The sequence below is a fragment of the Harmonia axyridis genome, chromosome 1 (genome assembly GCF_914767665.1).
Source record: "Harmonia axyridis chromosome 1, icHarAxyr1.1, whole genome shotgun sequence".
In the NCBI taxonomy this organism is placed as follows: domain Eukaryota; kingdom Metazoa; phylum Arthropoda; class Insecta; order Coleoptera; family Coccinellidae; genus Harmonia; species Harmonia axyridis.
In genome coordinates this window covers 32,783,086-32,809,619 of record NC_059501.1, presented here as the reverse complement: position 1 = coordinate 32,809,619, position 26,534 = coordinate 32,783,086, and the positions used below count along the sequence as shown (strand labels likewise).

Here is a 26,534-nt window from a genome sequence, read left to right as displayed (position 1 = left end):
ATTAGAAATCAGGGGAAAAAGAGCTAGTCAAATATAGAAAAATTACAGGGTGTTTCATTTGAAAAAATGAAGTTGCAATTTATATGTTGCCCACTCTGTAGATATTTCGTTTGGTGAAATCATTTTAAAAAACACTAGTCGATTTCGTGAAACTTTTGTAGAAAATATTTTTTGTACCTCTTTCAGTAACAAAGTTAAAGGGGGGATCAAATTATGGTGAAAAACCCGGTACATTTTGGGAGTTGTGCAGTCTTTGTAGATTTTTCATCTCGGTGCATTTCCCTTTTAGCCATACTTCCTTAGCTTGACGACATTTGTATTTGATCTCCTTCTGTACTTCTTTATAACTTTTTGTCAACATTTTTAAGGTTTCATCTTTCTTCAGTAAGCATCAATATCTCATCAGTCATCCAGTCTTTCCGATTTGTTCTTTTCTCAGGTTTCAGGTGCTTCTTACAAGGTTCCACAATAGCTGATTTTAAATTTTGCCACATGTCTTCAGGTTGACTCCGAGTTGACGAACGGTTATTCCCTAGTTTACGCAGGTTTTCGTTTATATCCTGACACACCTTCGCTCTTATGTTACTATTTCTTATTAGGGTGGTATCAATAGGTTTTTGGGTAGAAGGGACTTTTAGTTTCTTGAGTTTCACCCTAATTTCTGCTACAAGAAGGTTATGATCCGAGACCGCATCTGCCCCCGGGTATGTTACGGCACTTTTTACTGCATTCCTGTATCTCTGATTAAGGAGAATATAATCAATTTGATTACGGACTATACGTTCCTCTTCATCCTGTGGCGATTTACATGTGTACAGGCGGCGCACAGGAGCAGTACGCAGAAAAAGACGCGTGTCGAACGCAGCTAAAATGCGAGGGATCGTACAGTTGTTGTGATCGTTGAAACTCAATGAGAACGCGCAAATTGACGCACAGGGTAGTAAAGGGGCATTTTGGGTTTGGTGGATTCGACACGAAACTTGTGGAAGGAATGCAGTGGCCAGTGCAAGTTGAAGTTGCTAGCCGAAGGAAGAGCTATATTCTTTAGCAGCCATGGAAAAATATGATCGAGAGAGCTTAAGCAAGAACGGAAAAGAAATTGTTATCCATCTCTGTTTTTCCACTTTTTTAATTATTAAGTGTTCAACTTTGCTTCCGCCGTTTTGCAATAGATGGCTGTAGCGGTAAGTGGTAGTCGAAATACATAGATCGTGGGTGTCCTACAATATGCTTAGGTATATGTCAGCATAACGCCATCGAAATATTAGTCGATTTGTGTCTGTATCATAGAGTTATTTTCGATTAAACATGTCAGCTTACGAGCCAAATTGTCGTCATTTGTGGGAGATTATTATTTTCTGCTTCAATATAAAGAAATCTGCGGCTGAGACACATCGAATACTCTCAAATACCTACGGTGAGGCCGCTATTAGTGGTAGAACGTGCCGAGAGTGGTTTCAACGCTTCAAGAACGGTGATTTTGACGTCGAAGACCAGCATCGCGGTGGAAGCGAGAAGGTTTTCGAAGATGCAGAATTGGAGGCATTACTTGATCAAGACTCATATCGAACGCAACAAGATTTGGCAGGACCACTGGGGGTGACGCCACAAGCCATTTCAAAACATCTGATTCAGAAACAAGGATATTGGGTGATGGGTGCCGTACGAGTTGAAGCCGAGAGATTATGAACGGCGTTTGTGAACATCAGTTGCTTGCAAGGCAAAGACGGAAGGGATTGCATCCCTTCGCATTGTGACTGGAGATGAAAAATGGGTTCATCACGATAATCCCAAGCGCAGAAAATCATGAGGATATTCCGGCCATGCTTCCACGTCGACGGCCAAACCGAATATTCACGGTTCCAAGGTCCAGGTATTTGGTAGGACCAGCTCGGCGTAGTGTATTATGAGTTGTTAAAACCGACTGAAACAATTACAGGCAATCGTTATCGAACGCAATTAATTCGTCTGACCAGAGCATTGAGAGACAAATGGACACAATACAACGAGAGACATGATAAAGTGATTTTACAGCCTGACACAATGCTCGACCCCATGTCGCTAAAGTGGTCAAGACATATTTGGGTCTTGAGAACATTGAAATGGGAAGTCCTACCCCATTTGTGGAAAAATCTATTTGGGAAAACGCTAATGTCAATATAATCAGTTATAATATCACAAGAGCATAGCCAATATTGTCTGTTGGTATGCGTAACGATTATATAACGAATAATGTTAATAACTACTCCGAACTCCATCGGAGCCCTCCTGGCTACGGCCTTGTGAGTTACATAATCAATAAAATTGGGTTGTTCACTTGGAAATATTAAATTATGAAGTTAAATTCATTGTTACATAATATTATATTTATAACTAAATTGTTACTGAAATCTTTCAAATAATGTCACGTGATCATAAAGGAGAAGATAAAGGTGTTTGAATATCCACCAATAATAATGATAAGAGAAGCCATATCACGGTAATTTGAACCCCCCCTGGCCACGCCCTTCCACATATATTTCTCACTTAGATGTGGGTGAAACTTTGTTGAACAATCTGGCCATGAATTATAAACAATTAAGAAACCCTATTTTGCATACTGTTGTATATTTAGGAAGAGTCATGAAATTCAGAATATATCTCTTCTTGGCGTGCCCTATCCGTTCCGGACGTTGGCAATCAACATGGCAAGTTTTATCTTGTTCGCTGCGTTTCTAAAAAGTTGTATGGATGTCTGGCCAAACCTCAGAATATATAAGAGATTAATACTAGATTCCTTTATGAAGAAAAAAAAAACAAATTCAAACTATTCATTTATTTCTATTTATTTTCCAAGAAGCTTTTACTTTTTATTATATTCAATTACACAAGCATTTTGTGACAGTAAAAATTATTTATACAAAATTTACATTAATCTTTGAACAGAAATAAATAGTTACAATTATCTCTGGACTATTTTATTGAAGGCACTATTCCAACAATTTGTCTTAGATCATACAAACATATTTTGCACCTATAAGTACACTAAAATCAGAAAATTCTATTTGAGAAGTCTCAAATGGCAATATAATCAATCAAATTGGGACGTTTCCTTGGAAATGTTGAATAATCAAGGCAATTTCATAAGGAGAATAATCTGAACTAAATTGTCTTTGAAGCCTTTTAACATAAGTCTTAAAATGAGTATTATATTTAAAGAGTTTTGCAATACTGAATTTAATATAATTGCTATGATATTTACATATTTACAATAGTCATTTCCAGCAAAGCAACTCTCCCAAAACAACAAAACAATGCTATTGTGGCACCATGTATACAAAATATATTTATATGTTTATAAATTTCAAATGATAGTATTTCGAAGCAGAGAATAATTTTTATTGATATTAGGCACAATGACATTGTTTTGAAAGTTTGCTCTATTTCTAACATTTTAATTTACACTATGTACCTATTATTCTTAGAATTAAAGATGAAGTAATTAAAATATATAAAATCAGGAACAAATACGAAAAATATAAATAGACAAACACGAAATTAGTATTTACAATTTCATAAAATGAGATATTTGATTGCATTTAAATAAAAATAATTTCAAAATCTAACAATATTTATAAAAAAACAATTATTATTAATTAATATCACACTATAGGTTAATTACAGAGTGTTGTCACCATGTCTATTTTTTCAATCACGAGATCACTTATTTTTCCCAATTCTCACGGAAAGTTCACGAAGCTAAATGTCTCAGTTATTATCATCTCAATCTATCATATCGAGTTACGGTGATTTTTCTTCATTATAAGTATTATATTTGTGTGCACTTGGTCAATCATTCTTTTCAACATTTATATTCATCCTGAAAAATAAATGTCATTCTGCAAATTTTTACATAAAATTTTGTTATATTGAATTTTGAAGTTATCAAATTAAAACTAAATTGCACAAAATGAAAATAAATTACAATTATCACTGTAGAATTAATTTGAAGTGTTTTTTATGTTCAATATTTATTATAATTTCACTGGCCCACTACACATTAAACAAGCACTGTTAAAATGTCTGAACTGTTTTGTGAAGTATTTTGGGAAGTCCGTTGCTTGTTTACATTCATTATACTTTTACTAAAATCTTTATGACCGGAAGAATCATCAAACGCAGCTGTATTTTTTCGTACATCAGGATTTTGTGCCTTATACAGCATTATTTGACTACTTCGATGAGCTGGACTTAAGCCATCTCCTTTTATGTTCTCATTCATGTTGTATCCTTTGAGGCTGTTAGTATCTGAGCTCGTACCAGGCATAACAAGCATTGTTTTTCTAGACCCAGGACAATCTACTTCAGAGATCATTTCCAACATTTCACTGGAACTTTCCATTGGAATCATTGAGCTTAAAGGCCGCACTACACTTACTTTGGGCATGTCCATTCCACAAGCTCCATTTGAATTAATACTTCCCATACTACCAATGTCATCTTTCAGGGGATTTGTGTATCTTCTAAGGTTCTCTTCATTCTGAAGATTATTAGATTTTTCATCTTCGTGATTTCTATGGCATGAATCTACTGATGGAGATAAATTTACACCACTCATTCCCAAGGATCTCTTTTTATGCCTTAGGTATAAGACAGTTAACACTGCTGCTGCAATGACTGCAAGGAGGATGAAACAAATGAGGACTATGAAATATTTGTTACTTGACTTTTCCTCTGAAATTAATGCTGTTTCAAGTTTTACTTCTACTATAGATGTAAGAGATAGAAGGGAGGATTGTTTCCAAGATATGACTTCACCTATTACACGGATGCCATCAAGAACACCTCTTTCGCCATACTGTAAAATGAAAACAAAATTGTTAGAATTATTTAAGACACCTTTCAAAATAAAAATATTATTTGAAATAATGAATCAGTACTCACCAAAGTGACTTCAATAGTGTCATTGTAATCTAACTTCAGATCACATAAAAGTACCAACTCTTCTTGCAGTCCTGAAGCAGCTTGTTGGTTAGCTAATAATCTTCTGAGATCCTGGCAAAGCCCTTCAACTGTTATCCCAACAGGTAATTTCATTTTATCCACAAGTAAAGTTAATCGTGCACATGTGTTACTTAATGTTGCTTGATTTGGCCAGCAACTTGGCGGACTTGGAAACTGTGGTGGTTTTACCCTGCGACCTCCTTCCAAGTCTCTACATTCTCCGTTGGGTTGGCACGGTGGAGATAAACATGATTCCGCAGGAGAGGGTACACATACTTGATTTAAGTTGCAAATAGAGTTCGAGTGGCTGCTTCTGCAGTTACTGAGTCCACACCAAATTTTAGTGCATTGTACGATTCCATTATTACATATGCATGTGTTGCACTCGTTTTGCAAAGTGAAGTTGTTTTCTAAATTTTGGCCACCCCATAGACAACTGCCAGGAGATGGAAGGTATGAAGTGTTATCCACTGTAAAGAATGTTAATTATTTGTCATATCTGTATTACAAAAGGAAAAGAATAATCTTTTCTAGAATAAATATCAACTTACAATTGCATCTCTTGCCATGTCTTCCAGGAGTACAGATACACCGATAGTCTCCTATTTCATCTACACAAGTGCCACCATACTCGCAAGGGTTTGAAGCACATTCATTTATGTTGATTCTGCAATCAGGACCTGTGAAACCAGCAGCACATTCGCAGAGGAACCAATTCACACCGTCTATGCATTTCCCTCCATTATAGCATGGTTGAGGTTGACAATCATTGACATCATCTTGGCAATGATTACCTTGAAAACCATCCCGACATATGCACCTGTAGTAATCATCTGTATTAACACATGTGCCTCCATTGAGACAAGGACTAGATCTACAAGCAGCCTGCTTAGAAATATGGCACATTGTACCTGAAATAAATATTGTCGTATTAGAAAATTTCAATAAAAAATTAATCTAAAATTCATTCGAAAGATACCAACCTTCCCAATCTGGTAAGCAACGACAAACAAACGTGTTTCCAAGATCTTGACAAGTACCGCCATTTTTGCAGGTGTTATGATCGCAATGGCTGTCTTTAGAGCTGCAGGTTTTTCCTTTCCATCCATTTTTGCATTCGCATTTGAAATCAGCTATTCCGTCGATGCAAGTACCATTGTTTCGACATGCATTTGGATTGCACTCATCTGTGTCTGGAAATAAGAAGTTCAAAATATAAATAACATGGAAAATGATATACTGTAGGTACACTTTACTATTTTCATAATATTGATTATTAAATAGGGTTCACTATAGATTGGTGGTGTAGGATCAGAGAAACAGGAAAATGATACTCTGTTAGTTCGCCGACGTTTCGGAAAAATTTATTTCCATCCTCAGGGCTCTAAAAAATTTACGGAAAACATCATTTGCAACATTGATGAAGGTGTTTACAAAATAAAGGAAAGATGAGCATTACTAAAAGTTATTGACTAGAAAATATCACAGAAAAGATGGTCTGGTATAATTTAGATATACAAAGAAACATGATAAAATTCAAAACATTTTTAGTTTAAAATAAGAGTAAAAATAAAAAGTAATATACACACATATAGGTACAAACAAAGTACAGAAGATACATTTGTCTAGCTTGTAAGTACTCTGTTTGTACCTATATGTGTGTATATTACTTTTTATTTTTACTCTCATTTTAAACTAAAAATGTTTTGAATATTATAATGTTTCTTTGTATATCTAAATTATACCAGACCATCTTTTCTGTGATATTTTCTAGTCAATAACTTTTAGTAATGCTCATCTTTCCTTTATTTTGTAAACACCTTCATCAATGTTGCAAATGATGTTCTCCGTAAATTTTTTAGAGCCCTGAGGATGGAAATAAATTTTTCCGAAACGTCGGCGAACTAACAGAGTATCATTTTCCTGTTTCTCTGATCCTACACCACCAATCTATAGTGAAGTAAAATTTTTGGATCACCACTTCAGATCTTATTAAATAGGGTATCTATAATTTGTTCGCAATTGACAGTTTCTGTTTGTATGCTGAAGATATTTCTAAACATTTTGTTTACTTTAATAAATAACTTCAATTAATTCCTTCAGAATTCAGATATAGACAACTAAACATTATAACAAGTGTCCTATAATGAGAAATATGATTAAGAAAAAACTTACTTATGTTACAGAGTGCTCCCTCCCAACCCTCTTTACATATGCATTGGAAGGCATTCACTTTATCAACACAAGTTCCACCATTTTCGCAAGGGTTAATCTTGCAATCGTTAATATCTGAAAAGATAAACTTTAGCAAATAGCGAACAATAATAACAGGCGAAGACTTACTCTCATGGCAATATTTTCCCGTGTATCCTGGTTCACATTGGCAAGAATGTCCGATTCCAGTTAGGCTTACACACCTTCCATGTTCGCCACATATACCATCACAGTTTCCTAAAGCTGTAAAATTATAGCAAAATATATTCGGCATAAAAACTCACAAAAAATTTAGGTGTAATATTCTCTCAACATTACCGCACCCCAAATTTTCGAATTATTTGAATGATAAAAAATATACTGTACGTACCGATATCAGTGCATGGAGGGTTGTCGCACAATAATTTTGGTTGGCTGCAATTTTTTCCATGCCATCCTTCTGGACAGTGACAATAATAGTCTTGTTGGGTGTTGAAGCAAGATGCTCCGTTTTGACACGGATTTGGACTGCAATGGTCATAGTCATTCTGAAAATAACAACAAATAAATAATTACATTTCGAATTATGGAATGAATTGCGGCGAATAATACATATTTTCTATTTTATTACCAATTCTTGGTACAACGCAACGTAGCTAAAAAAAATTTCGGCCGGTCTGTTAACTTGAACTCTAGAAAGATATTGCATAGTTTGCGACCAATAATTGTACAATAATATAATTTGATTTGATAACATGATAAACTTTGTTAGTATAAACTTCAGATATATCATATTGAATAATCGGTATCAGCCATTATTTGACACTGCTTGCAGTAGAACTCGATTTATAGATAAAAGGAAGTTAGAAATTTGAATATTTGGAATCCGGTATTTTTCCTGATTTTCGAATTTATAATTTTCAGTATCTACCTTCTGAAATACAAGGTTTTGCAACTTTTGCTCTACTAGTGTCATCGGTTGTTTCACGTCGTTTAGAGCGCTTGAAGATTGTTTTCTGAATTTCTATCTTTAGGCATTCATTTCAATATGAGAAAACTCGTGAATTAAGTGAAATATCGTATCACTGATATGTTTTCATTTCCGCGCGCTTCATGTCAAATTTGATAGTTCATGTTGGGGACAAAATTTGAAAATGACATATGCTCTCTATATCTATGTTTATTACTCTAAGGTATATACGGACAGAGTATGAAACCAAATGAATAACAGATTCCATAAAATAGATCAGATTTTATAAGTTGCAATTTCTCATGAGTTATTTTTCCCAAAAATGATAAATAACTTGAGAAGATAAAGGAAATATACACCAAATGAACTTAATGAATTAAGAATATCTCCCATAAATTCCCATTCGATTTTTAAAAAATTTCTGAGTATTTTCGGTAAAATTAGTATCCAGTATTTCTGAAAAAATTTCGGGTGATTCAGACCCCATCGGCCCCCCTGGCCTTGCATAAAAGAAACTTTTCTGGCTGATATGATATGCTTGGTATCAATTCCAAGTTTAAACGTTTCTTTTGGACTAAATTACTTAATAACGCTGCGTTGAACGCATCAGGTTGCATGATAAATTGTGCTCCGTAATGATCCTGCATAAGGAATTGATATACCGAGTGTCCTCGGGCACAAATCCTCGCCATTACAACACGCCGCCGACATCTCAGTAGTCGAATGATCTAAGAAAACGCCCTGAGAAACAAATAAAACGTAGGTTGCAGATAAGCAACGCTAATGCGTTATTATTATCCACGATTTGCGAGTTGTTGCGAAGGCATTATTCTGAGCGCGCTAAATAAATATCATCGTTAAAATTAAGCTTACAATTATATGAATTATGTACATTTCAGTTGTCATTAATCCGGTTTTTGCAATTTGGTATTTAGCGAGTATTACGGGTGTTACATTTTCAATAATGCGATATACACAACACTTTTTAGATATAGTATGATATCAGTAAAATTCAAAATATACAGGGTGGGCTACGGTCGATTCGATGTTTCGATTCTATTGAAAATGTTGGTTTCTTAGGTAGGAACCACTGTTCTATCGATCTGAAATATTTTTATCGCTGCGGTGTTACCGCTTATATCAAAAAGTATTAACAATTTCGATATTTCAAATAGAACACCTTGTATTTTATCGCTTTTTTCAGTTTGCCGTAGCCTCTTGATTGTTTATGTATGTATTAACTTTCTTGTAGCTGTTTTCAATTGATTGATTTACTTCTTGTTTTTTGTGCAAAACATAACTTCAATCGAACAATCATCACCCCGCTATTTGGAATCCTAGAAAGCTGAAATTACCAATATCTCGTGTATCATTTACGTGTAAAAAACACGTCCCTAATTATACAGGGTTGTTCAAAATCATAGGCTTCAACGAGACCTATTAAAATGATTTTTTTTTAAATGCATTTTTTCTAATGGAATGATATTATACGATGTAGTTATTGAAGGTATGTTTTGTATAAAATAAAGCCAACATCGCCTTCACTTTTGATCGACTATTTCGGTTATTTAGTTTGCGAACACTTTCTTACATTCAAAATTATAAATCATACTTAAGAGGGATTAGTAAAAACTTGCCGACAAAAAAAATTAATTAATCTCAGATACTAGCAGTCTAACTCTAAACATTCAGATCAAACAGCAAATAAGGAAACTTACCTCGCACTCGTGTCCTGTGAATCCTACAGGACAAATACATCTGTAACCGTTTACCAGGTCGTCACATTCTCCTCCGTTTTTGCAAGGATTCGAAGCACAATCGTTTATATCAGTGGCGCAGTCCCGACCTGTAATAATAATAAGGAATAAGTTTTAATGAATTCAAATTATGCAAAACACATGAAAAAATAAGGAAAGCACGGATTAGAAGTCATTCATAAATCATGCGCCAATTGTTTGTTCGGAAACGATTGGCTTATAAATGAACGAGCGCTCAAAAACTCCTAACTTTTTTTTTTTATTTTCGGCTTGAATTTTCGATATTTCTGACTATCAACATGAAATTTTAGGAAAAGTTTGTTATTCTACACATACATCAGATCTTTTTCTGGCACTTAAATATTACGAGATTCTTCTTGAATTTTCTCCATAGTTAAATTTACACCACGATTTTCTGGCTTCAAAATGAAAATGAGGAAAATCGCTCGGACCCATCAATTTCTGATTCGAGTGGGAGCAACTTTTCCGCTTTTCGCATCCCCGTAACTGCAACCCCCTAACAGGGGTGAGTACAACTCCTTGATTTTGAATAGGACAGAGAGGGGTGTTGCAATACCTCATTTTGAAGATCTTATCTAGTACTATCTAATCCTGAAATTTCGCTACAAAATTTCCATCGATAACGAAATGACAAGTAAAATAGTAGATAGGTACTTACTACTAAATACCTTTGAAATGTGTCGGATACCAATAATATTCTAGAGATGAATTCTACATTGCCTTTTTCACTTTTTTCGCTTTATTTCATTATCGATGGATATTTTGAATCGAAAATTTAAGGTCAGATAGTACTCGATACGAACTTCAAAATTAGTTATCGCAACATTCGCAACACCTCTCATCCCTATTCAAAATCAGTTACGTGATGAAAAAAATTTAAAAGTTGTTCTCCCTCGAGTGACAAATTGACGGGTTCGAGCGATTTTCCACATTTTCATTTTAAAGTCAGAAAATCGAGGTGTTTTCGTTGGACCATCCTGTACTGTATGATTAGCTAGAAATTCTGCACGAAGCTTGAGAATGTTATTTTATATTTACATTCAAAATCTCAATTCCGTTGTTTTTTTAGTAACGAAAAGATTAGATAATATTTTTGATTTTTTATTTCAATATTCTATGATTCTAGAATCTAGTGACGCGCTCAACATTAAATTTAGTATGATGCTCGATATTGCCATTATACATCTAAATGCAATTTTTTATCTCGATCGAATCTGCAGTTTTGAAATTAACAACAAAACAAAATTTCGAACGGCCATATTCACGGAACTCAGATTTCGCCCATTAAAGAATTCAATCGTTTCATTAGAGATCTGAAAATTTCACGTTTTTCGTTTTTCTTTCTAAGGTTATTGTGTTTCAAATTTGATGATAGATTCGTCATAAGTGAGTGGAACCTAACCGTTTGAGACCATTTCTGACTCAAAATTCGAAAAGTACAGACATTGTGATATTATAGATTTATAGAATGAGTGCGCAAAAATGGACAATTGGAACAAAAAAATTGAAATTTCCATAATCTCTCTTCTCTAGAACCATTATAATTTTCGTGTTATGACAACTGACAGCTATTAATCTAAGAAGGTATATCATCGAATTGTTTGCATTTGTTGTGGTGTAACCGTGGTATCTTGTCATATCATCTTCTGAATCGTTACAGGATAACATAATTAAAATCCAACCGATGCGGATATCCTGGAATCAGTCGATTTGAATAATTCAAAACGAAACCACTCTTCCTCTTCTCTGACGAGTTCAACATCGACGATCAATTTTTCACCGTTATTAATCTTTCGAAGATCTTGTGGTGACAAAGCCGTCAATTGAGAAAACAATCAATCAAGAATTCGAATATGTGTATTCACATATCCGTAATTAGTAATTTATGGAGTCATTAAAATTGACGATTCTTCTTAGCAGGATATCGATAGTATTTTAATAGAGTTTTTAACAACTTTAGAACGACTGATGAAAATAAACTCCTTTGATGTTTTCGATTACTTCAGATGAAAAATGAATCGATGTAGGATATTAGAATTTCTGAGAATATAAATCCCATCATTTGAAACATATGCTTCGTTTTTATTTTTCAATATTGATTAATATCTATGATCTAAAAAAAACTGAATATCTCACCTGTATATCCTGGTTGGCAAGCACAGTGATAGTCGTTGACCAGATCAATGCAAGTTGCTCCGTGCTGACATTGTCCAACGCAGTCGTTGATGTTCTGATCGCAGTTTTTTCCCATCCATCCTACTCTGCACTTACAGACATAATCGCCCACCAAATTTGTACAAGAAAATGCGTTGATGCAAGGGTTGGCAAGACACTCATCAGCATCTGAAAGTGGTATATTTCAATTAACGTAATTCACGTAAGATGAACCTTCCACAGAAATATAAAATATTTGATTACCTTCAAAAAAGCTGAAAATCAACATCCATCAATATTTGTCCAAGATGTGTCAGCGTTCTTTGAACATCAACACAGTTTCTACTATTAATTCAATGACTCCATATTTTACTTGAGGGAAATTATGGAGACTTGTTTTTCGCAACAGTGAACACAACGTCGCAGTCAAGACTTTATGTGTGTTATAATGGAACTAACGACACTTGAACCCATTATTTTTGAATTATTTGAACTAACAATTTTTTTTTAGAAGCAATTACTTCTCGTGATGGTTAGGTTCTTTGTTCTACACTGTGTCTACATGGTCAATGGTGCAGACTTTTTTGACGACTCGACATAAAAATATTAAAACTGAGTAGTTGAATATTTGTACTCACCGAATTGACAGACATTTCCCTCCCAAGCAGGTGGACAATCACACTTGAAGGAATCTTCTAAATTGACACACGTTCCACCATTTTGGCAAGGAGCTGATGCACATTCATCGATATCTGAAAATAAAAAAAATTACATCGAAATTGTTTAATTGTAAAAGGCTATTAAAGTTACATAAGATCAAATTTATAGGTACAGATCAAATGTGTAGTATTTCTATCTAATCATACTTAATGTTAGTACAATCATTTTTACTCTAATCGTTTCGGAGTTATTCGTTTTCACAAGTGAAATTGGAAATCCATATATATTTTATTTGTTTCTCATTTGTAAACGTCAGTTTCCAAAAACACAATATTAATCAAGAAAGTTTATTTTATCAAGTCACTAACTTGTAAAACTGACAGTTAACTTGCAAAATTTTTACAAGTTAGTAGTATTATTTACATTAGAAAATTTTGTTTTATCGTCCTATAACGTATTTTCCCATATCTTCTACATCATTCATGTTTAAGGAGAAAATTTCGTCACATCGACAACATCCAAAAAAATCCCAAATATTGTTACAATTTTCGCCAGCAACCACTGGTCATCAGAAGCATGTAAAAGAAATTGTTCAGCCTCTTCTTTACTTAATACCTTGGCCTTTTTTGGCGTATTCTCATTTTTTCGTTTCAGAAACACTATTATCTTTTGAAATCTGCAAATGACAACTAAACGTCATAATTTTCAATAAATTTTTTAAGTAAAACAAACCTGCGAAGGGGCATTTTCTTTCATTTCCAAGCAGCTTTTCAGCATAGACCATTTTGCCCATAAAGTATTAGGGCTGAATCTAGCTGATAGTTGATTCAAGTAGACCAACAAAACATCTTCAGTTACCCCAATCACACTATTTTTGTTTTGCCACATTTTGAAGTCGTCGTATTCTCGCTCGTACCTTGAAGCTGATTTTGCAGGTAATAAACTTGAAGCTACACTACTGGCTGCCTCAATAATTTCTTTTGGTACATTCATTCTCGCTTTCGCCAAAACAAATGTAAAGAAAAATAAACATGTTCATGGCAACGCTTCCATAGCTTACATAGACTTATATAAATATATATCTATGATAGCTTACGACAATTGAGACAAATTATTGAGATTTTTTTGGAATTTATCTAACCTTTTTACAAATGAGAAACAAATAAAATATAAAACAATACACGCAAGGTAACGGGTTTTACTGGCTCAAGGAGGTAACTGACTCGCCTGCGGCTCGTCAATTATATCCTCCATTCGCCAGTAAAAACCGTCTTACCTGGCTAGTAATGTTATATACTATTATTGTTCGTGATTAAAATCAGCACGTGTTATTCTTTTATGACAATAATATTTTCAATATCTATATGTTGCAGTATTGCATTTTAATCATTCTATAATGAAAACCTCTTTTTCAAAGGTTAAGTATTGGAAATAATAAATTGAAACAAAGAAATATTTCAGCTTTATGAACGCGGACGTTGAATCTCGGTGTCTTCCGAGTGGTACTGCACGACAAATGTATCATGGGACAACAAATCTTCCATCTCTCATTTTTATCTCAATCTACGATCATGACCGCTGTCGCGAAAACGACCAACTCAAATTACTCATTTATGCTATTGTCTCTCGAGATATCTCATCTCTTCTTTGGACCGCGATCTACCAGACGTCGTCGAAGAGATTCCTTCTATTCATTTCTACAAACTCCGAACGGTATTGTTGGGATACCACCGAACAGAAAAGGAAGGTTGATTTGATATTTGACTAGTCGTGATCAGAGATGCTATCTATGCATGCAATAATTATGAGGTATGAAGTTGTATTGATGAAAATGGAGTGTTCTCTATACCAGCCATGATAGGACAGTGATAAAGCATAAGTTAACGACTTGAGGCAGCTTGAATGAGGATGACTAAAGGTCCATCAGCAACAATTGACGAGATCTGATCTCAAAGAAGTATTTGAGAGAATGTGTCACCACAGGAGGTAATTTATATTCAGTTTGCTTTGATAATCGTTATTTTTCGAAAAAGCAGCTTCATTCTCGAAGCTTCACATGCTTGATATTACTACAGTGACTTGATAAAACACAGTGGCGACATGAGTGGTCTCATTTTTGATTGGCTGCCGGTGTTTCAGCCAAAAAATGGCGGCTTTTTGTTTATATTTTCCATTAAGCTGATTTTTGGAATTCATTTAAAATTGGAGGCTCATTTTAGTGAAGAAAATTTCACTTTTTAGAAATGTACTACTTGTTATCTGTGGTAAAGCTTCCTGAAAAGAAGAATACCTAGTAGGTGAATCACTTGTTGGCAACTTGTAAAGCGCTCATTCATCAAATAGTCGACAGTAATTTTAATGTTCAGTTGAAGTTTAATTCAGCTCTTTGGGATGTGAATGTATCCTTTACTAGAAGCCTTCGAATTGTTTTTTTATTGTAATTTCTATCCATTCAACCGGAGAAAATAAACGTGAAATCCAAAAGATTCTTTTCATTATAAAACTGGAACTATTAATAAAAAATGTATGATCTGGTTATTCTGTTACGCCCTTGAAACGATTGGGCAGTGAGTGTTAGGAAAAAAATCATTTCATTTCATTATTATAGACTATAGCCTTTTTATTACGATTTTCGATTAAAACCATGGAGTAATAAACATAGATAGAGGGAGTATACGCAATTTTTATATGTCCCCAACATGGTTAGATTATGTTGTCAGATTGTGATATATTTTCAAATCCACAATTGTACTATATTGTTAAAAATGTATATAATATTGAATGCAATATATTTATCCGGGTGATTCTCAATTGAATATGCAAATTTTAATATTTGGAATCCGATGTTTTGTCTAATTGTCGAATTTATAGTATGCAGAATATTCATTATTTTCTGTAACTACTTGCTGAAATTCAAGGTTTGGCAATTATTGCACTTCTAGTGTCATCCGTTGTTTCACGTTATTTGGCGCGCCTGAAGTTTTTTTTTTTCTGAATTCATCTCAATATATTTTGAGTTGATATGAAACTTCTATTCACTATGGGATCAGTAGATTTATTATATACGTATGTTTGATCGGTCTGAATTGTTACATATATCTTCTCGGAGATTTTTAATCAAATTGAAGCCTTATAAATATTAGATCAGCGATTTATTGATGCTTCAAAATGATTATGTTCGCCTTTTTCTATCTAAATCTTTCATTTCTTTGTTGGATTCCCAGTTATGTATGCCGAAATAGCTCCGTACAAGATTAAACCATTTATCAAATATCCAGATTCAATTTACTGCGGTACAAAAAGCACCTAAATTTTTCAGCGAAGAACCCTCGGCAATACCTCGCACCTTTTTTGACTTATGGAAATGAAGAAACCGCGAACATATAATAAATAAAATCGAGCGAAAGAGGCTGTTACATTAACCATTTAGATCGGGTTAAACAACTCACACGCTCTAAATATGGAAGAAGATCCAATTAAACATTTGACCACTTTTCAGACTGACAATGAAACCACATAATTTGTCTCAGCTGTCGAAACGAGAAGAAAAGAGACGTCGTCGTGAATTGGCCAATATGTTGTTGCATCGGGCATCGGAAATTATGCAAATGCGGTGTGAGTCTGTTTGTGAAGCCGCAAATTGGAAAAAATCTACGACATAATAATTCTGTCCAACGAAGAGTGTTGAACCCGATACCGACACTGGGTAGTCCAGAGCAACAAACATGCGAAATATGAATGCCTATATAAAAATGAATTTGCTGAGACACTTACACCTGAACCACATTCCTTGCAAATTTGCAAGTATAATCTTAACGACTACTCACAAAATGATCAGCTAAATTCGAAATTATACAACTTTATTGCGATACAAAAGGACCTGGATGTTTGAAAATCAATTCAGTAGGTTGTTGCGAATGAGAGTACCAGATTTGAGTGAATTTAACATAATATCCCAAAAATGTTTCGAACCTTCCCCATCAATAGAAAATGTGTTTAAACTGATTCATTCTGGCAAGGAATATTTCGAATTATTGCTTTGGAGCCATCACTTATGACTCCCAAAAAGTCAAAATCCAGTAGAAATTTCTTACAGATTTTTGTTATTTATTATTATGGTTATAAGCATCCATCAAACTAAATTCTAGTTGGATTCGTTGTAAAGTAAATATTTTTTCAGCTTGAGTTTGATGACGCTATCAACACGAAATTTCTAGGGAAAGTTGGAATTCTACTTCTATATTTTCCAGATGGGAGTTGTTATTGGAGAAATATTGGGAAAACCTTATAGTTAATCTATAGTCATACCACTCTTAGAGCAACTTCATCTTCTCAAAGTACATGAAGAATGTATCTGATTTTTTGTTGTTGTTATATTCAACGTTCATCAGAACCCCTTCACTGAGACTCTCCCATGGACCAATTACCACAAACATGAATTCATCGTGTATCTATCGAAAAACCACAATAAAACGCCCTCTAGATCTGTCTGATATTGGAGATATTTTCTCTATACAGGAGGTAGTGGTAGCATCGTACGGTAACGAACCCAGTATGTGGGTGTAACTCAATATATTACCACTTGCCTAATTATAGGCCTCCGGTTCTATTCTTGCGCTATTCCGGTTGAGATTCTTTTGTGGTTTTGGGTAGGTCAAAAATCATCATGAGGCTGAAGTTAATTATTATGATGTGAATATTTTAAAAAGGGTATTATTCCTTAATCGAATCTGTGTTTCATTTTGAACTGATATAATCTGGGTGTAGATACACTCACTAAATAGATTAAGAAAATTATATTCGATTCTTTTATGAGTTAGTGAGAAAAAATCCAAATGCTGAGGAAAGATTTTAGATTTTTATGATGATTTACAAATATTTCTGAGGAAAATATAAGAAATCTTTCTTATCGTTTGTCCCAAAGTCTCTGCAAAACCAATAAGAATCGGTAGTTTTGTGTACTGTGGATTTCAAGATTTCAACTTCCATATAAGTGATATTTTTGGTCATTCCTACTAAACCTTAGAAGAAGAAAAATTATTGCAAATTTAGGGATATTTAAGTCAGTCTAAATGAACTTTTCAATTCCTTGCATAACTATTATGAATTAATCGAACATCTTCATGTTGATTTTGAAAATAATAGAGCTCTTTTCAAAATTGCGTTATTTATAAAATAGTAAATGGGAATTGGCCATGAAAATGCAGAATCGATCAAATCCATTATTTTAATTCATTTTATGGTTCCAGATTTTACCCTTTTAACATTATTTTTTCCAATCATTACATGTAGTAATCGCCAAGACATAATCTGGAAATAACACTAAAACACCCCAATTTCTAAATGCCAATTTCATCCTTTTAAGGCCAACCCCCAATTCCAGAGCTGTTTCGGCCATATTCCACCAGGATGAATGATTTAATAAACAGTAATTTGTAAAAACGGTAGACGGTCAGCATTTACTGAAGAAGTCAAGACGACCGCCGACCCAGCCGAAGGTAGAGGAAACCCATTATGGGTATACGCAGATAGAAACGCCCCTGAGTTCGCCGTAGAAAAAACTCAATTAATTTGGCTTTTCGGAGAAAATAACAGGGTTCAAAACCGAACGTAAGAGGGCGTGGTACGAAAAAATACAGAACGTATACAATATTATCATTATTTGGTCCTTCGAGTCGGATTCAGAAACACTGAATCGTGTGCTACCAGGGCGTGGAACATACAACTTTCACCAGTGGTCGAATGATACTTCAGAGTCAATTACTCAGGTGGTTTTCGTAATGTTTACGACTGAATTTCGTCCTGAAAGTTGATTGGGTGCTAATGGAGCGACCCATCTTGTAGGCTCATTGCAAATCACTCATCGGCAGCTCTGCTGTAATAAACAGATAAAAACAACGGCAGTTTTCGGATAATTACTTTCAGGATTGCTTCATGAATTAAAATTCCAGGTGGCCAAGAAAAAAATTGAAATGTCAAGACAAATGTTCCGATACGTCTTTTCAGTTAACAAGCATTTTCTGCCCAGAATTATTACGTTCAACATGTTTTCCACCAATCTACTCTTCAAGCCAGAGATCCCATTAAACCCAAAAGGGTTTTGTTTTGTAAATTTAAATTCCAGATTCCTCAACAAAAATTTGAAGACGAAAACCTTCAACTCTAATTGCGCCAATATCCTGTAGAGATTCTTTCTGAGGTGATTGATTATTACTATGAGTTCGAGTCCGTAGTTTTTGTGGTTGTTCTACCAATTAGCGGTAATGATTTAAAATCGATTTTATTACACATCGTAAACGAGCCGCAACATATAATAGATGGCTGCTACAACATGATAATTATTGATATTGGAAACGAACAAACGTGATTGTTCAGAAGCACATGCAAGGGTAGAGAAGAGTTTATAGTTGTAAGACTGAATAAATGTGTGGAAATTCAAAACCTATTAATTAAATTTAATCAAGAGATGTTTATTATGATTCGTGCGATTTTGACATCCAACATTATTATCAAATATTGCTTCTTTTGGATTCATCCTTCAATAAAGACAAAATATTGGAATTTCACTTGAGGCTTGATTAGGAGAAAAAGTTAAATTTATAAGATTTTATTAGCTAGAATGGTGACTTGAAGATGTCCTGTTTGAATTTGTTTTCTCTAAATTGGTAGCAGATAGGTAGCATCTACAGAAAACCAATAAGTGTATTACTGGACCAAAGATTTTTTTTCACATTTTTCTAAACTGCCAGAGGTGCACCAAAATCAATTCTGGAGGAAAGAAGAAGGCCCTATTCTATAAAAATTTAACCCTGTAGCATTTAAAATTAGCATTATCATATAATGAACTACTTTAAATTGGAATATTTATGTCACATTTAAGTTGAATATCTTGTGAAGGCAAGGAGCTATAAGAAAAAATAGAAAAAAAAATAAAACTTCAACAACCTGCACCTCGGAAACAAAGCGTTTTCGGCCCTATGTTTATAGGAATTTGTCATTTTCGTTTGTGAAACCAATTTAGGAACGCCCCATTTAGTAAACAGATTGGTAGTGATGCTTTTTTTCATCAACCGGAATCGATGTTTTTAAATTTGCAATAAATAAGTTTGTCTATTTCAATATCGTAATTGAGTTGATTGCAGTACTAAAAACAGTGCTTTAATGAACTAATTACAGCATTGTTTTCAGTTATATTTTTCGTTTTGTAGTTGTCTACACTGACTTCCGATCCTACCAAATTTCAACACACGTCAATTACCAATATAATATAATTTGGATAAAGTGAAATGAATTGCAACATCATTCGCAATTTCTCTTAATTCTGGTGGTGTCAAACCGATTTCGTCAGACATAATTCACGAATTTAATGCATAATTATAAATTATTTCAAAATTTCTCATAATAGTCACACCAACTGCCAAGATACAATACAAAAGTCACTAGGATGTATAATCTGAATTTTTCATTGAATTTCGACAATATTTCGCAAAACTTGACTGAAATAGAGAATATATCCTCTTAAACTCGTTGCAGAAGGCAATTCCAAATTTCCAACACTCATGCGTTCGAAAACTCGCTCCTTTGTCGCTCGTTTTCGAATTTCGCATTCGTGTTGGAATAGGAGCCAACTTGCAACTTGTTTTTTAGAATTCATAGCATTTTCATACAATTCAGGACCGATTTGAAAATTCAGAGGAGATCGAACTATGTCTTAGATCAGATGGAGAAAAATGAGTTGAAAGGCTTTGCGACCTCATTTCAGAAGAAGAAGAAGAAGAAAAAGAAGAAGAAGAAGAAAAAGAAGAAGAAGAAGACTTATCAGTAAAGGTACGTGTCTTATCAAAGAGGAGAATGTTCACGAGCAACTCGAAGACATTTTTCTCCATATGCACCGGAAAATAATCACTGCGATGAACACCGGCAAGAGGCCAGTATCATCTAATAGCCCATCATAAATCCATATTTCTGGCGAAAGAAGCGTCAATAATCGGGATTGACCGGCACCACCGAGTCGGGGGCAAAGATTCGCCGGCCGAGGCAGCAACGGACGGACCGTAGTTTGTCCGAGAGCCGAGCCATTGCCGTGTATAAATCAGCGGTTAGACCTGGATCGTCAATTACGGGGTCCCCCGCCCCATTATTATATCTATTACTTCCACGGCGATTTCGTGGATTGCGGCGGGGAGCGGGGACACCGGGGGGGAAAACTTAATTACGGCGATCGTTGTGCATCTCCACCTTTGACCTGCCGCATTCCTGACATCTCCTGCTGCCGCCCGGTTTCGGGATAGTGCCGCACAGCACCAGTGCTTTATGACTATTTCCTCATACGACGCTTTTTATCGGAACAGGACTCATTTGTTACGTACGTCACTGGTTTATTTCTGAGAGCGACGTACAGGTGGCGCTTTTAATGAGTTCTTGATATTATGATACTCAACATTACCAGATAATTTTGGAGGATTTTGCACCATGCGCTGGAGTTTCTATTTTCATAGAAAATAAAAATAAGATATGAAAATAGTCGAGAAACACCGCCCCAAAGAATCATCACATTGAGCGCTCTCATTAGACTGAACAGTTGTCAATATTCTATGAATTTTCTGCTGAACGCATTCTATTGGTTTTCGTTTCGTAGCATATGCTCCGTATAGCGGTCGCCATCTTTGGTAGCGAATTTATTTTATGCTACTTATTGGTAACATGTTGAGTAACTGACAAGTAACAGTTTTGACAGTTGTTTTGGGACGAAATTTAATAAAGTAATAATGAAAAATGAAACATATAAGTCTAATAACATTCTGAAATGTTACTCTGAATAAATCTTCCATATATTGTATTTTCATTAAAATTGGAATAAATACTCCATTTTCACATTCCAAATTAGGCGAGAGTTCAGCCGAAATCATGCAAACAGTAATAATACCGAAAGATAACTTGATAATTAAAATCAATATGACGTCCATAAGAAAAAAAATTCACTATCGCGTCTCAGAAACAACTGAAAAAAAATCTGACGACACCATTAGAATTTCAATATTGGATAATGGCTACGAACCGAATTTCGTGAAGTTATCTCCAGAAACAAATGAGTTATGCAGAAAAAAGGAAATATCGATTTTTAGTTTTTTCGAGATATCTCGGGAAACATTGGAGATATTTTGGATCTGTTCACACCAACACACACATCCCTAAATAACGCAACTTTTTTGTAATTTAAGCTACCTAGTATATCTAACGGTTTTCGATATCCCTGTAGTGCCCCTCTAAATAGATCTAACCCTGTATATTGAATCTTAAATAAATGATCAAAATTATTATTCTCTAAATTCGCACCATAATGCAAAACGAATTTTTCATTCAATTTTATATTCCTCTAAGTTATATCATTATAGTTATATCAAATAATGGACCAATATGAATCCTTACCTATATTGCAGGTTGGGCCTGTCCATCCAGGAGCGCACTCACAGCTAAAGGATCCGCCTTCCTCCAAACAGGTGCCGCCGTGTAGACAAGGAGCAGGAGCACATGGGTTGTCGACGGTTTCGCAGTTTACTCCCGAAAATCCGTCTGGGCAAGTGCACATGTATTTATCCGGCGCTGTGTTCTCACAAGTTCCTCCACTCATACAAGGTTCATGAGTTCCGCAGTAGTTCAGATCTGAAAAAAAAAATTAATATAAGTTTACTGCAATTTGAAAAAAAATATTCCAACAGAATAAGTACGTACTAAAATTCAATATGAATGAAAATATATAAGTGTATATCGAGTAAGACAATAAACAAGCAATAATAATAATAATTATAATGAAAACAGTGACTCTTTGTCAGAAGATTTTTAACGCTCGTTATTCATATGTCTAACTGCATAACTGTTGTGATATATTGGGTGTGAGTAGGGATTCATCAAGCCAAGTAACTTGACATTTTAACCAACTACTTGACTCGAAAATCAAGCTGGTGAAAAATTACATACTTGAGCTTGACTTGAATTGATTTCAGATATTTATTGCTTGACTTGATATCAAGCTACTTGATATTACTTGAGCTTGATATGCACACGTCGCACGGCATATATTTCTGCAATCTCGTGCGCGCTTAAACTACATAAGGGGATTCCTCGAGCACCGAGAGACTGAAGCATTCGCCAGTGTGACATTATTATTAGTTTTCTCACATTTCTATTAAATATATTGGTAGATTTTGGTAGTTTCAGATATATCTTTCTAAACTTGGCCAAAATTGCCAAGGCTTTATTATCAACACCAGCATCTTCAGCTCCTGTTGAAAGACAATTTTCCAGAGCTGCTCTTACAGTTACCAAAACCCGCAATAGGTTAGGCGACAAATCTATAAGATGCCTCGAGTGTCTTGGATCCTCGATGGAAAATTATGAAATCAAACAAAGCCTGGAGGTTTCTCAATATTAATATACTTTATATTTTTATTATTCTTTATTTGGTTATGATTTATAGAGATTTAATTTATGTTTCTATTTCAAAAAAGTTGATATTTACGGTTCTTTCATACAATAAGTTTAATGAATGAAAGTGCTTTTTGCAAGGTTCCTTCTCATTTCATCATTTTTTTATTGATGTGACACTACACAATAAAACTGCTAAAAATCAAGTAGCTTGATATGATTCAAGCACTTGATAAATAAATGCTTGACTTAACTCGAGACTGAGAAACTACGACTTGACTTGAAATCAAGTCAAGCTCAAGCCAAGTAGCTTGAAAATCAAGCCAAGCCGTGAATCCCTAGGTATGAGATGTGATTTATTATGTCAATGTGATTAGTTATTTCATTAGATTCCGCAGCATGTTCAATGTTTTCTATCCCTACTCTCCTAGACCTCTTGGGAACTCTCAGAAGTTTGGATCTTTTACAAGTGAGCAGAAGGGTCAGTATGCTGAACTTGGGAAGAAATGAGACAAATATCCGAAAATCTGTCGATATCCATATTGAAAAGAAACATACTCCAAAAGAAATCAATAAATGAATCGCCATAGGTATCAACCAAAATATAAGAGTATAATGCGAATTGAATAAATCGACACAGAACATAAATTCGAATTAATTCAGCTCTGATTTAATTAAAATACTAAACCTGGGAAAATATGCGAAAAATATCTAAATACTTGTAGTTGTCGATATCTATATTGAAACGAAACATACTTAAAAGAAATCAATAAATGAATCGCCATAGAGATCAACCAAAATATACGAGTATAATGCGAAATGAAGAAATACACACATCGAAAATAAATTCGAATTAATTCAGCTCTGATTCAATGAAAAAAACTCAATTGCAGATGAATAGCGCAGAGTGGCGATGCGATCCGTGCATATATTCTCGCCAACTACTTTAAACCTTCGCCTATTCCTTATCTCAAATGACGTCTACAAAGTACAGACTTATTTACTAACTGCCGTAAGTCTCAGTCCGATCTTTTCATGTCTGTGCAACCGTGGGATAAAACACAGGTGCTGGGTTCGACATGAATGCCTCCAGAGGTCGACTAATCCTTTACGGAAGTGTCTGTAAAAAAATCAATTCATATCAAGCACAAGCAGGAGAGCTCGGCGGAATTTACAGCAGTGTTTAGACACGTTACCGCTACGACGTTGGCCAGGAGTGATATAATGAACGTCACTTCTTTGTGATTAGCTGTTAACGATGTGTGTTCGACTTGAATTGGTGCCGCTTCAAACATTAGGGTTATTTCGATAATTGCAATTTCGAATTGAATTCGCCATATGAAAAATTTGAAGGACGCCGTAACGATTTATTATTACATATTCTCAAAATATGTCGATGAAAATTATCGGAAATTTATAGATCTGAAACTATGAGGCCTAAGACAACTCAGCAAAAATGCTAACTGACAAAGAAACTGCAACACCCCGAAGGAGCTGTTTAAATTTTTTTGATAAAGATAGTATAGCAAGGAGTGAATGATTGAATTTGGAGAAAAAAACGAAGGGTTTAAGAATTTTTTTTCAATAAAAAAATCATGTTACCTAAAATAAAGACTAAAGGTGACCTATTTGCATGTGCAATAGCACCTCAACGCCTACTTTCCGCTATACATGACGCTCAACATCAAACTGAGGTTCACGTCTTTCTCCCCGACGTCGATTAACCCTTCTTCGGCCATCATGTGCACCCAAGGAGAATCGAGATTCATTAGAAAAGACGACCTGATGCCATTTCACATTCCAATATTGACGTTCTCTGCACCACTGTAATAGTTGCCGGCCAAGCTCAACGTCAGAGGTAACACAAGATGGGGTCGATAATGCTGCAGTCCAAAAGACCTTATTGGGCAAACCGTTCAGACAGTTATAGGATATAGTTGTTCTCCTAACCACTCATCAGCCAAAGATTGAGGTGTCGCAAATCGCTCACTAATGGCCATAAGTCTTAGACGTCGATCTTGAACTTCATTTGTTCCCCTTCGACGTCCGGTGCCAACTCTTCTTCGATTTTGGAAATTATCAAACAACGCTTGACAACATCTCATAACAATAGTTGGATTTCTGTTTGTACGGTTAGCGATTTCTCGAAATGACAACCCCGCCTCTCGTAGATCAATACTTCGACCTCTTTCAAATTCACTTAGCTGACGATAAATTCCGCGTACACGTGCTCTAGGCATTTCAACAACAACTAAACATCGATTTTGCATCTCCTCGAATAGCTGGTTTGTTTTAAAATTTAAAAAACGACTACAATAGTTAAGTAACAAAAATTGTTCACATGAAAACACCTTCACGATTTTATTCTCCAAATTCAATTATTTACTTGCTATACTATCTTTACCAAAAAAATTTAAACAGCTCCTTCTGGGTGTTGCAGTTTCTTTGCCAGTTAGTACATAAGCATTTGTGTTTCAACAAGAATGATAGTAATGATTTTTTGAAAATTATCATAAAAAAATAGTGGCCGTGGTTTCAGCTGAGTTATCCATGAATCCACCCTAAATTTCGACTCCAACAAATGTTCCATCTCAAATGTGTGCTCTAATAGTTAAAAAGTTGACCCAAGGGACTCACTTCCGAGCATCTCTCACCCCACGATTATCCTACTACTTGATGACTTATGAATAGATTCTATTAGAGCGGACTGATCTACAATAGACCTGATACGTTTGCGTTACAACCTATTGTGAAGTGGCTGTACGTTGGCTATGAATCTCTAGGAGGAAACCGCTCGAATTCAATTGACCATTGAAAAACAAAATGATTAGGGGTTGGAAAATATGATTCATGGTTTTATCATATGGTGTTTGCAAGTGAAATATGTTGAGATTTTGTGACAACTATTTTCAATGGAACTGAGAGCAAATGAACAGAAGCGAGTCCATTGATTCCATTGTCCAATGGGCAATATTTTAAATTCAATATATAATTAATGAAGAAAATAAATTATTTGTGACACGTGCACATATGATAGAAAATAAATAGAAGGTAGTTATACAGATCATTCAAAAATTCTTCAGAAATGTTTACTTCAAATATAATATTCTTAGTAACTATTTCCCATTTGCTTGAAAAGCTAAAAAGTTGAAAAAATCCAAAGAACTATATAAAACGGACTGAAACGAGTTCAAAAATTGTCTAGGTTCAAATATGTTGAAGTTCTTTTAATATTTTACTATTTTTAACTATAACATTCATGGATATATTCTTTCGGTAAATATGTCATTGTGAACGTCCATCTCTCTCTATACATAGTGAGTTTTAAGTATGGAATGCCTCATTTATCTCGGTAAAGGATCAACGGATCA

General features: G+C 34.7%; 1 protein-coding gene across 2 annotated transcripts in view; it reads right to left on the bottom strand.

Moving 5' to 3' along the window:
* Positions 1-2,800: 2,800 nt before the first annotated feature.
* The window catches only part of LOC123670549 (protein jagged-1b), a 173,831-nt gene continuing 150,097 nt past the window's right edge, over positions 2,801-26,534 (bottom strand). The window contains exons 7-17 of one of the 2 annotated variants that reach the window (XM_045604037.1): positions 22,168-22,401; positions 12,717-12,830; positions 12,061-12,267; positions 9,865-9,992; positions 7,568-7,724; positions 7,327-7,440; positions 7,159-7,272; positions 5,967-6,176; positions 5,535-5,894; positions 4,924-5,453; positions 2,801-4,837 (exon numbers count right to left, since the gene is read on the bottom strand). In XM_045604037.1, the coding sequence (XP_045459993.1) occupies positions 4,040-4,837; positions 4,924-5,453; positions 5,535-5,894; positions 5,967-6,176; positions 7,159-7,272; positions 7,327-7,440; positions 7,568-7,724; positions 9,865-9,992; positions 12,061-12,267; positions 12,717-12,830; positions 22,168-22,401 (2,966 nt within the window). In that variant the 3' untranslated portion in view covers positions 2,801-4,039. The remainder of the gene's footprint in view (positions 4,838-4,923; positions 5,454-5,534; positions 5,895-5,966; positions 6,177-7,158; positions 7,273-7,326; positions 7,441-7,567; positions 7,725-9,864; positions 9,993-12,060; positions 12,268-12,716; positions 12,831-22,167; positions 22,402-26,534) is intronic. The other variant, XM_045604038.1, reaches the window with a different exon arrangement.